Source organism: Chiloscyllium punctatum, chromosome 11, assembly GCF_047496795.1.
Source record: "Chiloscyllium punctatum isolate Juve2018m chromosome 11, sChiPun1.3, whole genome shotgun sequence".
NCBI classification, from domain to species: domain Eukaryota; kingdom Metazoa; phylum Chordata; class Chondrichthyes; order Orectolobiformes; family Hemiscylliidae; genus Chiloscyllium; species Chiloscyllium punctatum.
The window spans coordinates 87,263,685-87,282,442 of NC_092749.1; the positions used below are offsets into that span (position 1 = coordinate 87,263,685).

At 42.3% G+C, this 18,758-nt stretch overlaps 1 protein-coding gene across 1 annotated transcript in view; it reads right to left on the reverse strand.

Annotated features, from left to right (window-relative positions):
- plg (plasminogen) overlaps positions 1–18,758 on the reverse strand; it is a 79,438-nt gene that overhangs the window by 33,828 nt on the left and 26,852 nt on the right. The window contains exons 8-11 of the mRNA XM_072581193.1: positions 11,681–11,843; positions 11,304–11,425; positions 3,723–3,879; positions 1,002–1,168 (exon numbers count right to left, since the gene is read on the reverse strand). Coding sequence (XP_072437294.1) covers positions 1,002–1,168; positions 3,723–3,879; positions 11,304–11,425; positions 11,681–11,843 — 609 coding nt within the window. The remainder of the gene's footprint in view (positions 1–1,001; positions 1,169–3,722; positions 3,880–11,303; positions 11,426–11,680; positions 11,844–18,758) is intronic.

The window sequence follows — 18,758 nt, forward strand, 5'->3', positions numbered from 1 at the left end:
TCACTCTCATCCGCACAGCATTAAGAATCTCATTCCTGTTAAACAATTGCAGGGATTATGGCTCCTTAAATGTCATTCCCTGGGGCTCTATAAGTGCTTGACTTGCAGACACACCCTCAAACCGTATTTGAAATACCTAGCCTAAGGGGTATAACTGCCTTCTGGAACAAAGTGTCCAGGTAACTTTCCCTCTCACCAATTTGGCACAATGTTCACAGCTCAGACTCCAGTTACTCAACTTGGATCTGAAGTTCCTCAAGCTGCAAAAACTTACTTTGGATAAGTCTGCCCTGGATCACCTTGCTGTCTAGCTGCTCCCACATGCTGCAGCAGCCATCACTATCATATTTTACTAAACTTGTTAATTAGTTACTCTAAAATCCCTTCTGTTTCTGCTTTATTATTTTTTATAAACAAACACCAGTAGCAATCTTATATTTAAAATCTACTTTTTAAGAAATATGAGGGAGTAAAAAGACTACCAACCTCAACACAAACTGAAGACTTTACTTTTACTTTACAAGTTAGAAATATTCACCAGTACTGCTCATCAATCAGATATTTTCCCAGCACTTGTGTGATTTATGACGCCACTCTGCTGCCAGTCTCATAGCAGATAGATCTCTCAGTTTTATTCTTCTATCTTGTCCCACTCACCTCTTTCTCTGGAGACTCTATTTCTTACAATAAAGCTCACCTAAAGTACCTTATTCAACTTCTGCCCCAAGTTCCTACTGTGAACCAAATTCCCTAATTTATTTCATTTATAGTACTTGGCTTTCCTTTCACTCAAATTCTCCACTCACAAAGACCATGCTGTTTAAAAATCCATTATTATATGGAGTTGAGATGAATCATTTTATATACAGAAATTCAACCATTTAAGTTAATTCGTTGGTCAGTTTAAAAATGTTGAGATTTTCTTTTTAACAAATGCTCCAATGCTTTTGTTTATGTTGTGACTTGATATATTCCTTCCAAATGAACTTACTTCTATTTACCTGTTTGAGTGTTAGGTGCTCGAGATGGAATTATGGTGGGGGATTGAGGTGGTGCTGTTTGGCACTTTGAAATCCTGCAGTATTCCCATCGGACTGTAGGATCAGTTGTAAAGCACCAAGGTGCCCTATCGTTGTCAGGATTTCTACAATAGTTGCCAACCAGTCCCCTGGGGATCAAAAGTTAAAAGAAAAATAGTCACATGGTGCTAGATTTTTGCCAAATCTAATTCCATTCCTTTTCTTGCCTTGGTTAGCAACCTTTCAATTTTGTAATACAGCTTATCTCAAAAGTGTTTGAATGGGTTTCACTTACTTTACCAAAGATATTTGGTTTTGAGGCATACTTGTCAAATCTAATAAGGAGAAAGTGAGGACCGCAGATGCTGGAGATCAGAGTTCCAAAGTGTGGCACTGGAAAAGCACAGCTGGTCAGGCAGCATCCGTGGTACAAGAGAGTCGATGTTTCGAGCATAAGCTCTTCATCAGGAATGTGTGTGTGTGTGTGTGTGTGTGTGTGTGGAGGAGGAGGTGGGGGGGCAAGCGAGGCCAAGGGGGCTGAGAGATAAATGGGTGGGGGGCTGGGGCTGGGGGCAAGGTGGTTAGGAATACAATAGTTAGATGAAGATGGGGGTGATGGTGATAGGTCGGTGTGGAGGGTGGAGTGGATAGGTAAGACAGTTCAAGAAGGCAGTGCTGAGTTGGAAAGTTGTATCTGGTACAAGGTGAGGGGATGGGAGAAGAAGAAACTGGTGAAATTGACATTGATTCTGTGTGGTTGGAGGGTCCCAGGCGGAAGATGAGGTGTTCTTCCTCCAATCGTTGGGTAGCTAAGATTTAGCATTGGAGGATGCCCAGGACCTGCATGTCCTTGGCGGAGTGGGAGGAGGAGTTGAAGTGCTTGGCCACAGGCGGTGGGGTTGTTTACTGCCTGTGTCCCAGAGATGTTCTCTGAAATGTCCCACAAGTTGGCATCCTGTCTCCACAATGTAGGAGGAGACCACATCGAGACCAACGGACGCAGTAGATGAGATGTTCAGAGGTGCAGGAAAATCCATGTCAGATGTGGAAGGAGCTGAGATGTAAAACCTGCATCCATACCTCCCTTCTCACTTCCATCCAAGGCCCCAAAGGATCCTTCGTTATGCGGCAGAGACTTGCCCACTGAAACATGGAATCTATTTCATGTCAATCAAGATGATACATCCATAAATACACCAATGAGTCATCACTTGCTTGGCAATTTCAGAGGTTAGAAACAATTCCAGTTTCTGTTTCCAAACCTATGGGGAAATTTGGCTCATTTGATAAGCAAACATTACCCATTCCTAGAAAATGATGTTGCCCCACAATTTCCCCCCAAATGCTTATTCACCAAGTATTATCACTTCGTGAGGCCATTTAATGAGTCACTGATACAAAACTCTTGCTTTATGATGTACTCTACAGTAAAATTGTCAGTGGTCTTGTGGTGTAGTGTCCCTACCTCTATGTCCAGGTTCAAGTCTCACCTGCCTCAGTGGTGCCTTGTAACATGTCTCAACAGGTTGATTAATTATATTATGTTTAACATTAAATTGTCTGTTGTTACTTATATTTTGCACTGGGCATTTATGGGGATCTGTGCATTAATGCTCAGGCCAGCATTTATTGCAGATGCACTTGATTGTGATAAACTGGTTGCCTTCTTCAACCATTTCAGCTCATCTGGTGAAGGCCCTCCACAGTTCTGTTAAAGTAATAAACTCCTGGAATATGACCCAGTGGAAATGAAAGAATGGCAATATATGTCCAAGTTAGAATGACTGAGCCAAAACTCAAGTGAAGGTGATACAACTGCCATGCATCCGTTCCCTTTGTCCTTCTAGGTCGTGAGCATTATAAGTTTGAAATGTGCTATCTAATTCAGTTATGATGAAATCCAGTCAGACAGCTTGATCGTGGAAACATTGCAAATTGTACAAAAATCCTGCGACAGTAAAAACTCAGCTCTTGTATTCCTGATGTTTGCATGACTCAATGATTAATCTCAGAACAATAAAGAGATACTGAAAAATGATGAGCATTCAAAGGGAATTATGGCGCTATTAATAAGAAATTATGGTTTCAAATATTTGGTACAGTGGTATTAATAGAATCTTGTCACAATATCTTTTTGTTTCCTTTGAGGACTGTTTTAACTAAAGTGTTAATATACGGTGCATGATTTATTGATTTTGCCTTGTTAATAACCAAATACTTTTAAAGATAAACATGTACCTTCATCACATTCTCAATTCTCACTCAGCAGATCATGGGTTCAAATCTCAATTCAAGCATTTGTACGTGTTACTTGGGTGCACCCTCCACTGATGTACTGAGAAAGTTCTACACAGTCAGAGATGGAAATTTTTGGGATGGGAGATAAAACCGAGGCTGTTTTTCTCTTGCCGGCAGATGTAAAACATCCAATAGCAACATTTTGCAGAAAAAGAGAGGAGGCCTCCATATTAAGCTGACCAATATTTATCCCTTCAACAAAATTATAATGCCATATAATGTCATTGTGGGACCTCTCTGCAAAAATTAGCTGGTCTCTTTACATTAAGGCAGTGACAACATTTCAAAAATACATTATCGACTCTACACACTTTTAAAGTGTCCTGAGTGAAAGCGGTTTTAAAAATGCAACTCCATTCTTTGGGTCTGGGATCAGCTAGGTACAAAATTGGCCAATGTACATACGCTTCAGGATAATTGTGTGGTGTTTTGCTATGATTGTGTGGTTCTGGGTAATCCCATTCCTGGCATCTTCTTCCTGACACTGTCACGGATGTAGTCCCACGATAGTCATAACCATTTTCAGTAAAGCAATCAGTAGGTCCACCTTCGTACGTCGGCACTAAAAAATAAACAACGTAGAAGATTTTGTGGGATGTTTAACATAAAATTTCACAATGTTGAATAATTTACAAGTACTTCACAAAGCGTAAGAATGCCTCTACTTCCTCATGAAGCAAAGGGAATTTAGCATGCCCACAAAGACGCTTACCAATTTGTATAGGCGCACCGCAGAAAGCATCCTGTCTGAATGCTTCACAGTGTGGAATGGCAACTATTGTGCCCAAAACCCCAAGAAACAACAGAGAGTTGTGGAACCCAAGTTAATTTGTATACACTGATTAAATGATAGCAATTATGTCATTTATTCACAATTAACTGATCAGTTATTATACTTTGTCCATTTTCCTAATCTTGCCCTGGGTAGTAAATATGCCCAATGTGTTTCAGTTTCAAAATTCAGCCTTTTTAAATTTGTTCAGCATTAATGTATTAAAGTTTTACTCCAGATAAATTTAATTCCTATGTTGGATGTGTTCCTCCATTTGAAGTTTTATGAAAACACTGACATTTGCAGAGCTGAAGATGTGGGCTGAAAGACAGGAATTTCAGTGGGTCTTGCATCAATTGTTTTTAATCATAAATACCCTGGAGTGACAACAACAAAGCAATCAGTAAGAGTCGAGGAAGTGAGAAAACTACAAAGTAGATATGACGACATCTGAAAACCTAGGCTGATATGAAGGCAGCTGAAACTCTGGACTAAACTGTCAGTCTTCATCCAGTAGTAGTGTGCTTGCCTCAATTTACTTCAGATGTTCTGAGGTTTATATTTCAATAAATCCAGGCCAACAGTGCAGTGCAGTAATAGGGACTGCTGCACTGATGGAAGTGGCGTTGTCTACGTAGAGCAGTTGATCTTCCGTAATTACACCGGCACCACTCCCCACCTCTTCCTCCGCTACATTGATGACTGCATTGGCGCCACCTCGTGCTCCCACGAGGAGGTTGAGCAATTCATCAACTTCACCAACACATTCCACCCTGACCTTAAATTTACCTGGACTATCTCTGACACCTCCCTCCCCTTCCTGGACCTCTCCACCTCCATTAGTGACGACCGACTTGACGCTGACATTTTTTACAAACCCACCGACTCCCACAGCTACTTGGATTACACCTCTTCCCACCCTACCTTTTGCAAAAATGCCATCCCGTATTCCCAATTCCTCCGCCTCCGCCGGATCTGCTCCCAGGAGGACCAGTTCCACCACAGAACACACCAGATGGCCTCCTTCTTTAGAGACCGCAATTTCCCTTCCCACGTGGTTAAAGATGCCCTCCAATGCATCTCGTCCACATCCCACACCTCCACCCTCAGACCCCACCCCTCCAACCGTAACAAGGACAGAACACCCCTGGTGCTCACCTTCCACCCTACCAACCTTCGCATAAATCAAATCATCCGCTGACATTTCCGCCACCTCCAAACAGACCCCACCACCAGGGATATATTTCCCTCCCCACCCCTTTCCACCTTCCACAAAGACCGTTCCCTCCGTGACTACCTGGTCAGGTCCACGCCCCCCTACAACCCATCCTCCCATCCTGGCACTTGCCCCTGCCACCACAGGAACTGTAAAACCTGTGCCCACACCTCCTCCCCCACCTCGATCCAAGGCCCTAAAAGAGACTTCCACATCCATCAAAGTTTTACTTGCACATCCATTAATATCATTTATTGTATCCGTTGCTCTTGATACGGCCTCCTCTACATTGGGGAAACTGGGCGCCTCCTAGCAGAGCGCTTTAGGGAACATCTCCGGGACACCCGCACCAATCAACCACACCACCCCGTGGCCCAACATTTCAACTCCCCCTCCCACTCTGCCGAGGACATGGAGGTCCTGGGCCTCCTTCACCGCTGCTCCCTCACCACCAGACGCCTGGAGGACGAACGCCTCATCTTCCGCCTTGGACCACTTCAACCCCAGGGCATCAATGTGGACTTCAACAGTTTCCTCATTTCCCCTTCCCCCACCTCACCCTAGTTCTAAACTTTCAGCTCAGCACTGTCCCCATGACTTGTCTGGACTTGTCCTACCTGCCTATCTTCTTTTCCACCTATCCACTCCACCCTCTCCTCCTTGACCTATCACCTTCATCTCCTCCCCCACTCACCCATTGTACTCTATGCCACTCTCTCCCCACCCCCACCCTCCTCTAGCTTATCTCTCCACGCTTCAGGCTCACTGCCTTTATTCCTGATGAAGGGCTTTTGCCCGAAACGTCGATTTCGAAGCTCCTTGGATGCTGCCTGAACTGCTGTGCTCTTCCAGCACCACTAATCCAGAATCTGGTTTCCAGCATCTGCAGTCATTGTTTTTACCTCTGTATTAAAACCAGACTCTATCTCCTTTCTTAAGTTGATGTAAAAGATACTGTGGTTCTATGGGAGAAAAAGCAAGGACGTTCTCCCTTGTGTCCTGGTTAATGCTTAGTCTCTGTTTGTGAACAATGTCATCTGCAGGTGGTAAACTGCACATGCAACATTGAAGCAACACTTGGTGTCTTATCAGAAAAAAAAGTGCTGTCAATATCATGCCAGAACAGTTTCAAGTACATATATACAAACATATAATTAAGGAGCAGATGCATGCCATTTGCCCCTTGAACCTTCTCTGCTTTTCAATAAGAGAATGGCTGGTTTATTATAATGAAAATGGAAATAGCGGAAAAACTCACCAGGTCTGGCAGCATTTGTGGAGAGAAATCAGAGTTAATATTTTGGGTTCTGAAGAAGTGTCATTGAGCCCAAAACATTTGTTATGGACAGGCCAGACACCCTCAAAACATTTCAAGAAAGTAGCCAAGCCCCTAACTTTGCTCGTTGTCTTAAGCAGGTGTAAGGTAGATATTCTAGGAGTGACGCAGCTGGCCCAACCACTTAGCTTTAGACAAAACAGAATTGATTTGCAATGTTACCAAATGAAACACAAACAGAATACTCAATAACTTAGCCTATCTGAAAACCCAACAGAATATCCTAACTTAATGATGTTGTTCCGAATTCCTGCAACAATCCCCATAAAGGTACCCCAAAAAAGGCAAAATCAAATACAGGGTCTTACAGGAGAGAGAGAGAGAGAGAGAGAGAGAGAGAGAGAGAGAGAGAGGTGGCAGAGAGATTCAGCATGAACAACTTCTTCCATGGAGTTGCCTCTTGGACCAGCAACCACACACTGCTTTCAGTGAACAGCCAGACTGCTAAAAAAAATCAAACAAAACCAAACCAAAGAAAGGCTGAGCTGGGAGAACTGACCACTCCCCTTTCATTGTACAAGTATTTTTTTATATTAAAACCTGAAAGCCTTTTCCCTGAGGCAGTATATGTTTGTTATAATCAAATGGGTCCTAAAGCCCTTCAAACCTAGACTTTTTGGAATCACTGCTTTTACGACTTCTCTAAAAAAAAAACCCAAAAACAACATAACCTTGTTAAAGGAGATGCATTGTCACACATTAAGTCTGATTTTTCTCCACAAGTGCTGCCAGATTTACTGAGTTTTTCCAATAATTGCTGTTTTTGTACCTGATGAAGGTACAACAAATAAACCTGTTGGATTATAACCTGGTGTTGAGTGATTTTTATCTTTGTCCACCCCAGTCCAACACTGGCTCCTCCACATCATAATCTAATCAAGCAGAGCCAGCATGGAAAAGGAAATCATGTCTGACTAATTTATTAGACTTTTTAGGAAGTCTCAGCCAGAGTGGATACAAGGGAACCAGTTGATGCGTTATATTTGGACTTCCAGAGGTGTTTGACAAGGTATCTCACAAAAAATTAAGTCATAAGATAACAGCCCACAGATTTGGAAGTGGTATATTGGACTGGTTAGAGAATTGCTTCATGGATAGGAAACCTTGAGTGAAGACAAGGGTCTTTTCTAGGTTGGCGAACCACAATCAGTGAGGTTCCCCTGGGATGGCAAGTGTTTACAATATCTATCAATGACTTGGAGGGAGGAAGAAAATGTTCTTTAGCCAAGTTTACAGATTACACTAAATAGGTGGAAAAGCAGGTTGTGAAAGGGATACAAACAGTTTACAGAGAGATAGGTTGAGTGAGTGGACAAAAACAAATTGACAAAGAATGTATGGTGAGGTAAACTTTAGAAAGAAGAACAAAAGAATAATATCATTTAAATGCAGACAAACTGTGAAAGCAAGTGATGAGGAAACCTAATGGAATGTTGACTCTTATTTCAAAAGAGTTGTAGTATATGAGTAGGGAATTCTTACTGTAACTGGGCAAGGTACTGGTGAAACCATATCTAAAGTATTGTGTGAAGTTTTGGCCTTCTTAGTTAAGGAAAGATATCATTTCAGTGTAGGTAGTTCAGAGCACTAGGGTGATCTGTGGTATGAAGGGATATTCTTCTGAACAAAGGCTAAACAGACGGTTGTGACTCTACTCACTCGGATTTAGAAAAATGTGAGGTGACCTCATGAAAACATATAGGACTCATAATGGGCTAAATGCTGAGAGGGTGTATCCCCTCATGGGAGCATCTAGGACCAGAGGGTATAGTTTCAATGTAAAGGGTATCAAATTAATACTGAAATATGGATGAGTTTCTTCTATCAGAGGATTCTGTGTCTTTGGAACTCTTTGCCCAGAGAGCTGTGTGGACCAGAGTTCTTGCGCATATTTAAGGCTGAGAGAGATAGATTCTTGATTAGTAGAGAAACAGAAGGTACAGGGAAAATGCAGGAAAATGGACGTGAGGAATATTGGATCAGCCATGATATTACTGAATGGTGGATCAGGCTCTGGGGGCTTACTCTTCTTCCTTTTTCATATCTTATGGACCTCACTTCTATCACCTTCTCTGGCAGAGTTCCAAGTCTCCAAAGTAAGATTAATTGACAAGAGAGGAGGAAGGGACAAGAACATCCAAGGAGACAAGCCACATCATCGCTCTAGGGGAAGATCACGTTTCCTTACATTGGCCTAAGGGAAGAACAAAGGCAGTTGACCAGCAGAGACCATCATTAAAGGGCACAGGACCACTATGACGTGGTACTGCTCCATACTATACAGTAACACTCAGATGGGTAAAGTGGTGTCATCTGTCGTGGGTTGTATATTTATTTTCTTTGCCTAATTAGGGAGTGTACGATATCTAAATTGCTGGCTCTCAATTAGGAAAGTGTGATGATACACCCCCTAATTCAAGTGTCAAATCAAGGTCTAATTAGGTCAGATTGATTGCCAGATTCTATCTTGCATGAGAATAAGGGTAAGTGGTCACAGGTTTGGTTAAAAGTGCCTGTTCAGAAATTTGCTCAAATGTTTTTTTTTCTTTTCCTCTAATGGTATGATATCATGAGTGCAATTATACATACACAGATTGATAGCGGCCAGATTTTATGACAGCATCCTATCTCTTGCATTGGGAACACACACACACAGTAACATTTATTCCTAAATCAATGTTATTAAAGTGGATGTTTAGGTCAATATTGTTGTATAATTGCTTTAACAGTTGTGTTACTTTAACAACTGGAAATGCAGAGAGGCCAAGAACCAGAATGAAACTGCATACATAGTTACGTGCAACTAAAAGTTGCAGTCTAAGTTGTTAAAGAAATCTGTGTTACTTATGAATAAACAAGAATATACAAAATTACCAACAGTGCTGGGAATTTTTCTTCCAAAAAAACAGTGGTGTCATCTTGAAACTGGCTTGAACCTGGCCAGTTCACCCCTGATACCATGTGACTTCACCTTTTGTACCAGTCTGCCATGAAGGACCTTCACTGCCTGAATGAGCGATGTAAACTGATTCAATGATAACTTGCAAAAGGGAAATGGAAATGTACATGAACAGAAAGAAAATTGAAGGGTTGTGGGGAAAGACTAGGAAAATGGAATCAGTTGAATAATTTTTTCAGAGATTACTCAAGTACAATTGACTGAATGATCTTCTTTTATGTTGAATGATGATATGATTCTATATTTGACAGATGAAAACATTCTTTGTGACACCAGGAGCCTACCTAAACAATTGGTGTATGGTATTTGGAGCACAAACTAACATGCTAATATCACACAGTTACTAAAGCAATCCAAAAGACAAAGCAAATTTGCCACAAGGATCTGTTTTGGGACCACTGCTGTTTGTCATTTTTATAAATGATTTAGATGCAGGCATAGGTGGATGGATTAGTAAATTTGCAGACGACACTAAAGTCGGTGGAGTAGTGGACAGTTTGGAAGAATGTTACAAGTTGCAGGGGGACTTGGATAAACTGCAGAATTAGGCTGAGAGGTGGCAAATGGAGTTCAATGCAGTTAAATGTGAGGTGATGCACTTTTGGGAGGAATAACAGGAAAGCAGAGTACTGGGTCAATGGAAAGATTCTTGGTAGTGTGGGTGTGCAGAGGGATCTTGGAGTCCATATGCATAAATCCCTGAAAGTTGCCTCCCAGGTGGATAGTGATGTTAAGAAGGCATACGGTGTGTTAGGTTTCATTGGTAGAGGGATCGAGTTCTGGAACCGCAATATCATGCTGTAATTATACAAAATGCTGGTGTGGCCACACTTGGAATATTGTGTACAGTTCTGGTCGCCCCATTACAGATAGGATGTGGAAGCATTGAAAAAGGTGCAGAGGAGATTTACCAGGATGTTGCCTGGTCTGGAGGGAAGGTCTTATGAGGAAAGGCTGAGGGACTTGGGTCTGTTCTCATTGGAGAGACGGCATCTAAGGGGGAATTTGATAGAGACATACAAGATGATCAGAGGATTAGATAGGGTAGACAATGAAAGACCTTTTCCTAGGATGATGACGTTAGCTTGGACAAGAACACAAACTACAAGTTGAGGGGTGATAGATTGAAGACAGATGTCAGAGGCAGGTTCTTTATGCAGAGAGTGGTAAGGGCGTGGAATGCCCTACCTGCTAATGTAATCAACTCAGCCACATTAGGGAGATTTAAACAATCCTTAGATAAGCACATGGATGATTTTGGGATAGTGTAGGGAAATGAGCTAAGAATAGTTCACAGGTCGGCGCAACATCGAGGGCCGAAGGGCCTGTTCTATGCTGTATTGTTCTATGTTCTATCTTCAAAATTGAAGAGAAGAAATACTTAACAGTGAAAAGATTGTGTCATGACCATACAGAGTTAGGGTGAGATAGCTGTATATGAAGCTAAAAAACAGAAAGAGATACATTTACAGAAGCAGAATTAAGACTAAGTTTTATCATTAATCATGTCCTGGGAGATCAACTGCATATTGTAATGCTCTTGTATAAGAAAGCTGCAACTCAGCTGATACATCAACAAGCAATATAATTGCAGATCAGCTAGTGACAATCATACAAATGACAGAACAACAAACAGTTTAGTGGAGATTATATTTATCAATAAAAAGAAACAAACCACCATCTCGGAACGGTACAATTCTTACCTGCAGGTTGAAGGCCACACTTTCGTGCTTGACAGTATTCCCATCTTGTGTCTGGGTCGGTGGTGTAACACCAGGGCTCCTTTTCATTATCTGGATTTCTGCAATAATTATGTTCTAGTCCTCTGCAAAACAGTAGTTTTGTTATCAATCAGAAAGAAATATTATACTGTTTTGAGTGTGTGACAAACTTCATCTCATGTATAGAATATATGGAAGTCTGGAGTGTCAAATCCTGATTGGAATTGGCAAAGTTGCACAGATTGAGAACAAATCATCAATCAATCTCAGATGGCCCATACAAATGAATTAAAACTTAATCCCACATCAGGGAGTAGGGCTGAAAGCACTTTAAGCAAGGGCTACTGACATTTACTTACTTGCAGGGGTAGTTCTCTGGAGTTCTTGAGTGCACGTGTGGTGTCTGAGTATCCCATCTTTGACAGATTCTACCAGAAACAGTTGTCCTTTCAGTTCCACGATACTTCTGACCCTTGCCTGTGTAACAGTTTGTCTCTTCTTCAACAGGAGGAGGCTCTTCATCTTCAAAAGGCATAAAACAATTATCTTAGTATTGAGGGCTTGTACAGTTATGTTAATGTGCATGTAAGATGGTAGGATAACATGGGTAAACTAGTTTCTAGCTTTCTGAAAAAGGATATGGAGAATGAGAAGGGAAAGGTGGCTGGCTGAAGTGGGAATGAGTGAGCAGTACTGAGGCAATTTGGGTTATAAATTCCAATAACAATTCCACAATGAGCCTCACCCACACCCCTGAGTACAGAAAAATAGATTACCCAGTCAGATGCCTGACTGTGGCCAATCCCCTAAACTAATATAGGAGGCAGCTCTTGACATACTGTGCCAGGACACCTTAACAGATACATACCTCCATGGACTTCAGTGAAATACGTGCCCCTAAGACTTTGACACAAGGCTGCTCGCTCTCTGCATGTCTTGTGCATTTGCCATGTAAGCTGCTGGCACATGGTGCAAGTGTAAGACTGGTGCAGCACACTGGATACAGCAAGATGTACGCCTCCTTGACTGATGACTACTGAACTTAGAGCACTCTGTCAGTGTATTGGAAAGCTGTCATGATGGTCATGAGGGGTTGGCGAATGACAGATGCCCATGCCCACAGCTGAAGAGTGCACGTGGCTGGTGCCTATGGGTCATGTCCTGTGATGCTGGTTTATTATACACAGCATGGAAATCCATCAGAGCAAGTGGCAAGCTGAATCTGCTAGGTCCCTGCTCTTTGGTTTCAAATTTTCTTGACTATAACTTGTTTACCGTGTTTAGTAACATGTACAGCTGAGATGAGTTGGAACGTCAACAAAGTCTTTATCAAGCCACTTAATTGGGAATGTATTGAGTCATATAGAATGGAATCAGACCTTTGGTCCAACCAATCCATGCTGACCATAATCCCAAAATAAACGAGTCTCACCTGCCTGCGCTTAGCCTCCAAACATTTCCTCATCAACGTATCTTATAAACATTGTAATTCATCCACTACCGCCTCTGGAGGTTCATTACACAAACAAACCACTCTCTTTGGAAAAATGTTGCCCCTCATGTCTTTTTAAAATCTTTCTTCTCTCACCTTAAAATATGCCACCGTAGTACTGAAATCCCTTAACCTAGAGAAAGGACACCTGCCATTCACCATATCTATACCCTCATGATTTTATAAACCCCTATAAGGTTACCCCTCAACCTCCTAGAGGTGAGGGCCGAACTGCCCAAAAAAAAATCCAGCTTAAAAATAACACATGACAGACTTGTTGCTGCCTCGCGAGAAACTTGTCACATCACTTATCAAAACCTTAAAAGTTGGAGAGAGACTCTTCTGATGTTGAGCTGAAAATGTGTTGCTGGAAAAGCGCAGCAGGTCAGGCAGCATCCAAGGAGCAGGAGACTCGATGTTTCAGGCCCTTCTTCAGGAATGAGGAAAGTGCGCCAAGCAGGCTAAGATAAAAGGCAGGGAGGAGGGACTTGGGGGAGGGGTGTTGAAAATGCGATAGGTAAGAGCTTCTGGGCAGAGGAGATGACCTGGGGTGTGCAGTGAGAGAGGGACTCACTGAAATCCTTGTAGAGGGAGGAAGAGAGCTTCTTCAAGGCAGGCATCCTTGCAAGAGGATTCGCAGTAGGTTAAAATCAACTAGGAGAAAGTGAGGTCTGCAGATGCTGGAGATCCTCTTCTGATGTTGAGATGGGATTTGCCAAACTTCTCATCTGATTCTCCCAAGAGGGGAGAACAAAAACAGCATGGCTATAAATGGCAGAGGAATCAATTAGAAGGGTAACAGATAGACACTTCTGCAAACGCAAAGGACACCTCAGGGTGGTAAGTTGCTCCCTGGTGCCACAGTCAGGGATGAATGTTGGCCCTTTGCTGTTTGTGATATTTAGAAACAATCTAGACTTGAATGTAGGAGGATTGATCAATAAATTCACAGTGAGGTGGTAATTACAGCCCTAGATTACAGAATGATATAAATGGTCTGGTCTGAAGAGCTGCTCAGTGACGAATGGAATTTGATCCTGAAAAGTGTGAGGTAATGCAGTTTGAGAGGATGTACAAGGCAAGGGACTGCATATTGAATGATGGAATCCTGGGAAGCACCAAGGATTTGAAGGACTTCGGTGTGAGTTCTTCATATCCGAGAATGTTGAGCCTGAGGTCTTAACTGCTACAGAAGGTGCTTGAGGCCAAAACATTATGTGTTTTCAAGAAGGCCATATATATAGTCTTGTGGCTAAAGGAATCAATGGATATTGGGATGGCACTGAGCTTGATGATTAGCCAAGACCATAATGAATGGAAAGCAGGCTCGAGGGGTTGAATAGTCTATTCATGCTCCAATCTTTTATGTTTCGATATTTCTATTCATGTCCACCGGTCCTTTAAGGTAGTGGGACAGGTAGATAAAACAGGATTAAGAAAACATTTCCAATATTTGCTTTTATTAGCCAAGACACAGTGTTTAAGAGTAGCGAGGCGATGTTAGAACTACATAAAGTGTTGGTTAGGCCAAAGCTAAGGTATTGCGTGCAAATCTGGAATCTACATAATTGGAGAAGTGTGACTGCATTGGAGCTACTGCAGAGAATCCCACACAGGCTGTTAGTGGAACAAGCCAGCTGAGACGACAGGAAACTAAAGTCACACATGTCAGGAAGAAAAGACACATCCTTCAGCAGAGATGTTAGAAAGTTTAAAATAGAATTTTAAAGGAATAGGTCACAATATATGATGTGTCATTTGGAGTATTTATGAGCCACGTGGCATCTTTGCATTTTCCTTGTTTCATTTCTAGAAGAGAGCCAGTAAATAAAATCAAGTCCTAGTCAAGGACAATATATATAAGATAATATATATTGATATATATAAGATATATAAGATAATGATGCATAAATAGTTTCTATAGAAACAACAAGTTTAAAAATGGAAATTTATATTTAATGAAAACCTGATTGTTCAACAACATTTATTTTATATAGTCATAGAGATGTACAGCATGGAAACAGACCCTTCGGTCCAACCCATCCATGCTGACCAGATATCTTAATTTGGAATTGTTTGAGACGTGCAATGTCTATTGGAATTTCACAAGTTACTTTATGCTGAGTGTAAATAAATGTGCAAGAAATGTTAATGCCTGAAATCAAATAGAAATGTTTGATTTCTGCTTTAAGGGTACTGCAAGAATACTTGTTTGGAAAGTAAAAGTTCCCCATAAGTTTCGAAATGAGATAGATCAGTAATAGTGTAGTGCCCCAGTTAGAAGAGAAGTTAGAAATAATTTTTAAGAAGTTATTTTGAGAGCCTGAGATAATTTATCACAGCTTAATTTGATTGAATATGTCAGTTTTGTATTTATGTAGATTATAGTGAAAGGAAAGTGCAGATGAGACCACTATGTTTAGGATAAAGTTTGGCTTGCTGTAATTAAAAGTTTGAGATTGATAATCGGAATAGAAAGGAATATCTAGCTTGAATACAGTTTAAGAAAAAGAGATCTGCATGATCTTTTAAGTCCATTTTATTTAGTAGTAAAGCATTTATACTAAATGCTAGTAACAATTTTGCAAGAGAATGTGATTCAGTGAAACAACCTGTAGATGGGCAATACCACAAAGTTAACCAGTGATCATCGACTCTTCAGGAGTGGTGGAATGAAGAAATAGAAACTTGAAAACAAATTGAAATGTTTAATGCAGATACCACACTCAATGTACCACCGCACTCAGTAGGCTAACACTTATAATATACGTCCTTAGACAAGTACATGATTATATGGTAGCATGGAGTCCACAGTGGATGTATCATCTTAGGAAGGGGGACATGTACAGCAATTAAGAAATGAGCAGAAATTGCTAGATGATCATTATAGGCAGTGGCCATAAAGGTAAAAATGCTCCAGAAGGGAACAGATCTCGTTCAAGTAGATAACCATGAACAAATGAGGTAGCTAAGAGGCAGTACAGGACATCAGCATTGTCAATTCTGCTAGAGGAGCTGAATATGGTAGATTTGCACAGATATACTGAAGAGGAGGAAGAACTGCTTTGAGAAGAACAATGTGTACTAAAAGGCACCAGTGGTGTCTAGCAGAAAGAGAAAAGGGTGATATCACCACACTCATTCAGCATAACTTCATGAAAATATACCATGGAAATTCACACCAGGGGAGGGAAGCCATGTTGGTAAGTTGTTAAGGATAGGCAGATGGTGACAAGGAATGGGAAGAGACATAATAAAACATTGTTAGAGCTATGTGCCCAGCCTAATCCAGGAAGACGAGTCAAAGTCCACATGTTGTACCATAGATTCATAAAGCATGGAAACAGATCATTCCATTGAACTCATCTGCACTGACCAGATATCCTAATATGACCTCGTCCCACTTGTCAGCATTTAAACTATAACCCTCAAAACTCTTCCTATTCATGTACTCATCCAGTTGCCTTTTCATTATTCCCTTTACCACTTCCTGTGGCTTACATGCACCATCCTCTGTATGAAAAAGTTACTCCTCACGTCCTTTTTAATTGTTGCCCCCCTTTCCTTAAACCTACGCCCTCTAGTTTTGGACTCCCCCCTTGGAAAAAGATCTTAGTTATTCATCCAATCTGTGCCCCTCATGATAATATAAACTTTGATATGGCTATTTCTCAGCCTCTGATACTCCCGGGAACAAAAGCCCCTGCCTATTTAGCGTCCCTAGATAATTTAAATCCTCCAGTCCTGGCAACATCCTTATGAATCTTTCCTGCACCCCTTTAAATTTAACCACATCCTTCCTAAAGAAGGGCAATCACTAAATGACATTTGAAAGCAATATCAATTCTGTCTGGTCCTTTGGGAAAAAAATTCAAACATGTTTGTCCAATATGAGTTTCACTTCACAAAATCATACAGACTGGTAATCATATATTTTCAAAATGGCAGTTAATTTTATTTCAGATTAGTGTCTCCACAACATTCCCAATCATTGTCATTTGACAGGCTGGTCTGTATTTGCATGGCTCTTCTCTTTGGAGAGGATGTGAGGGAAATTAGCTTTGAGTTGTAACTGCCAACTACTTCTTAACTGTAAGTAGGGAGGGTGTGAGGATCAGAATACCTGATAAGAACAAAGAGCAAAGCAGGTGCCGATTGCAAGAGCAGATGCTTGTAGGCAGTTTCTCCTACAAGGATCCTTTGGGCCATGGATAGAGGTGAAGGGGAGGTGTGGGTGGGTCTGGTGGCGAGGGATGATGCAGGGAGTGGAGGGTGGGTTGATGGGGGAGTGTGGACATAACAGGGGAGTCACAGAGGGAATGGTCTCTGCTGAATGCTGATAGGGGTGGGGAGGGAAATATATTTCTGGTGGTGGGGTCTGACGGTAGATAGTGGAAATTCCAGAGGATGGTGCATTGTATCCGGAGATTGGTGCACTGGAAGGTGAGAACCGGGGGAATCTATCCGTGTTGCAGTTGGAGGGGTGGAGTTCAAGGGTGGAGGTGCAGGAGGTGGAGGAGATGCACTGGAGGGCATCTTTGACCATGTGGGAGGGGAAAGAAGTAGGAGGCCATCTGGGATGTTCAGGTGCTGCTCCTGGGAGCAGATGCGGTGGAGACAGAGGATTTGGGAGTATGGAGTCATGTTTTTACAATGACGAGGATGTGGGGTGGTGTAGTCCAGGTAGCTGTGGGAGTTGGTGGGTTTAAGGTAAATGTCCGTGTTCAGTCGGTTGCCTGAAATAGAGACAGAGAGGTCCAGGTAGAGGAGGGAGGTGTCCGAGATGGTCCAGGTGAGTTTGAGATCAGGGTGGAAGGTGTTTGTGAAGTTGATGAATTGTCCAACCTCCTTGTGGAGGCATGAGGTGGCGCCGATACAATCATTGACGTAATGGAGGAAAAGGTTGGGAATGGTGCCAATGTAACTACGGAAGTTGAACTGTTACACGTATCCAACAAAAAACACAGGCATAGCTGGGACCCATGCGCGTGCGCATGGCTACCACTTTGGTCTGAAAGAAGTGGGAGGTTTTGAAGAAGAAATTATTCAGAGTGAGGAGCAGTCCAGGCGATTGGATGAGGGTGTCAGTGGAGGGGTATCGGTTGGGTCAGTGAGTGAAGAAGAAACAGAGGATCAGGAGGCCTTCGCCATGGTGGATGGACATGTACAGCGACTGGATGCCCATGGTGAAGATGAAGTGTTGGGTGCTGGGGAAATGAAATTCATGGAGGAGGTGGAGGGCGTGGGCGGTATTCTGAATATATGTTTCAGAGAAAATCTCTGGGACACATCACCAAACAATCCCACTGCCCTGTGACCGACTACTTCAACTCCCCCTCCCACACTGCCAAGGACACGCAAGTCCTGGGCCTCCTCCACTGCCAAACTCTAGCCACCCGACGCCTGGAGGAAAAATGCCTCAGCTTCCACCTTGGGACCCTCTAACCACATGGCATCAACGTTGATTTCACCAGTTTCCTCATCTCCCCTCCCTCCATCTCATCCCAGATCCAACCCTTCAACTCAGCGCCACCCTCTTGAGCAGTCCCACCTATCCATCTTCCTTCCCATCTATCTGCTGCAACTTGTCAACATCAGCCCCCACCTTTATTTGCCTATGGCATTCCAAGCAATCTCTCCCCCAGCCCCACCACCTCTCCTATTTATCTCTCAGCTCATCCACTCCCAAACATTCCTGATGAAGGGCTTATGCCCGAACCATCGACTCTGCTGCTCCTGGGTTACTGCCTCTCCTGCTGTGCTTTTCCAAAGTCACACTTTCCATCTTTGATTGGAAAGTGACATACAGCACAGGGAAACAATTTTTAAAATGGGCCACAAATCAGGATTTTCTGCTGGTCTCCACAGGACCAAGTGATAGGTCTCTAAATTTGTTTCCTTTGAACCAGAAAGATTGAAACCTGCTCAGCTATGTGTTCTCACCA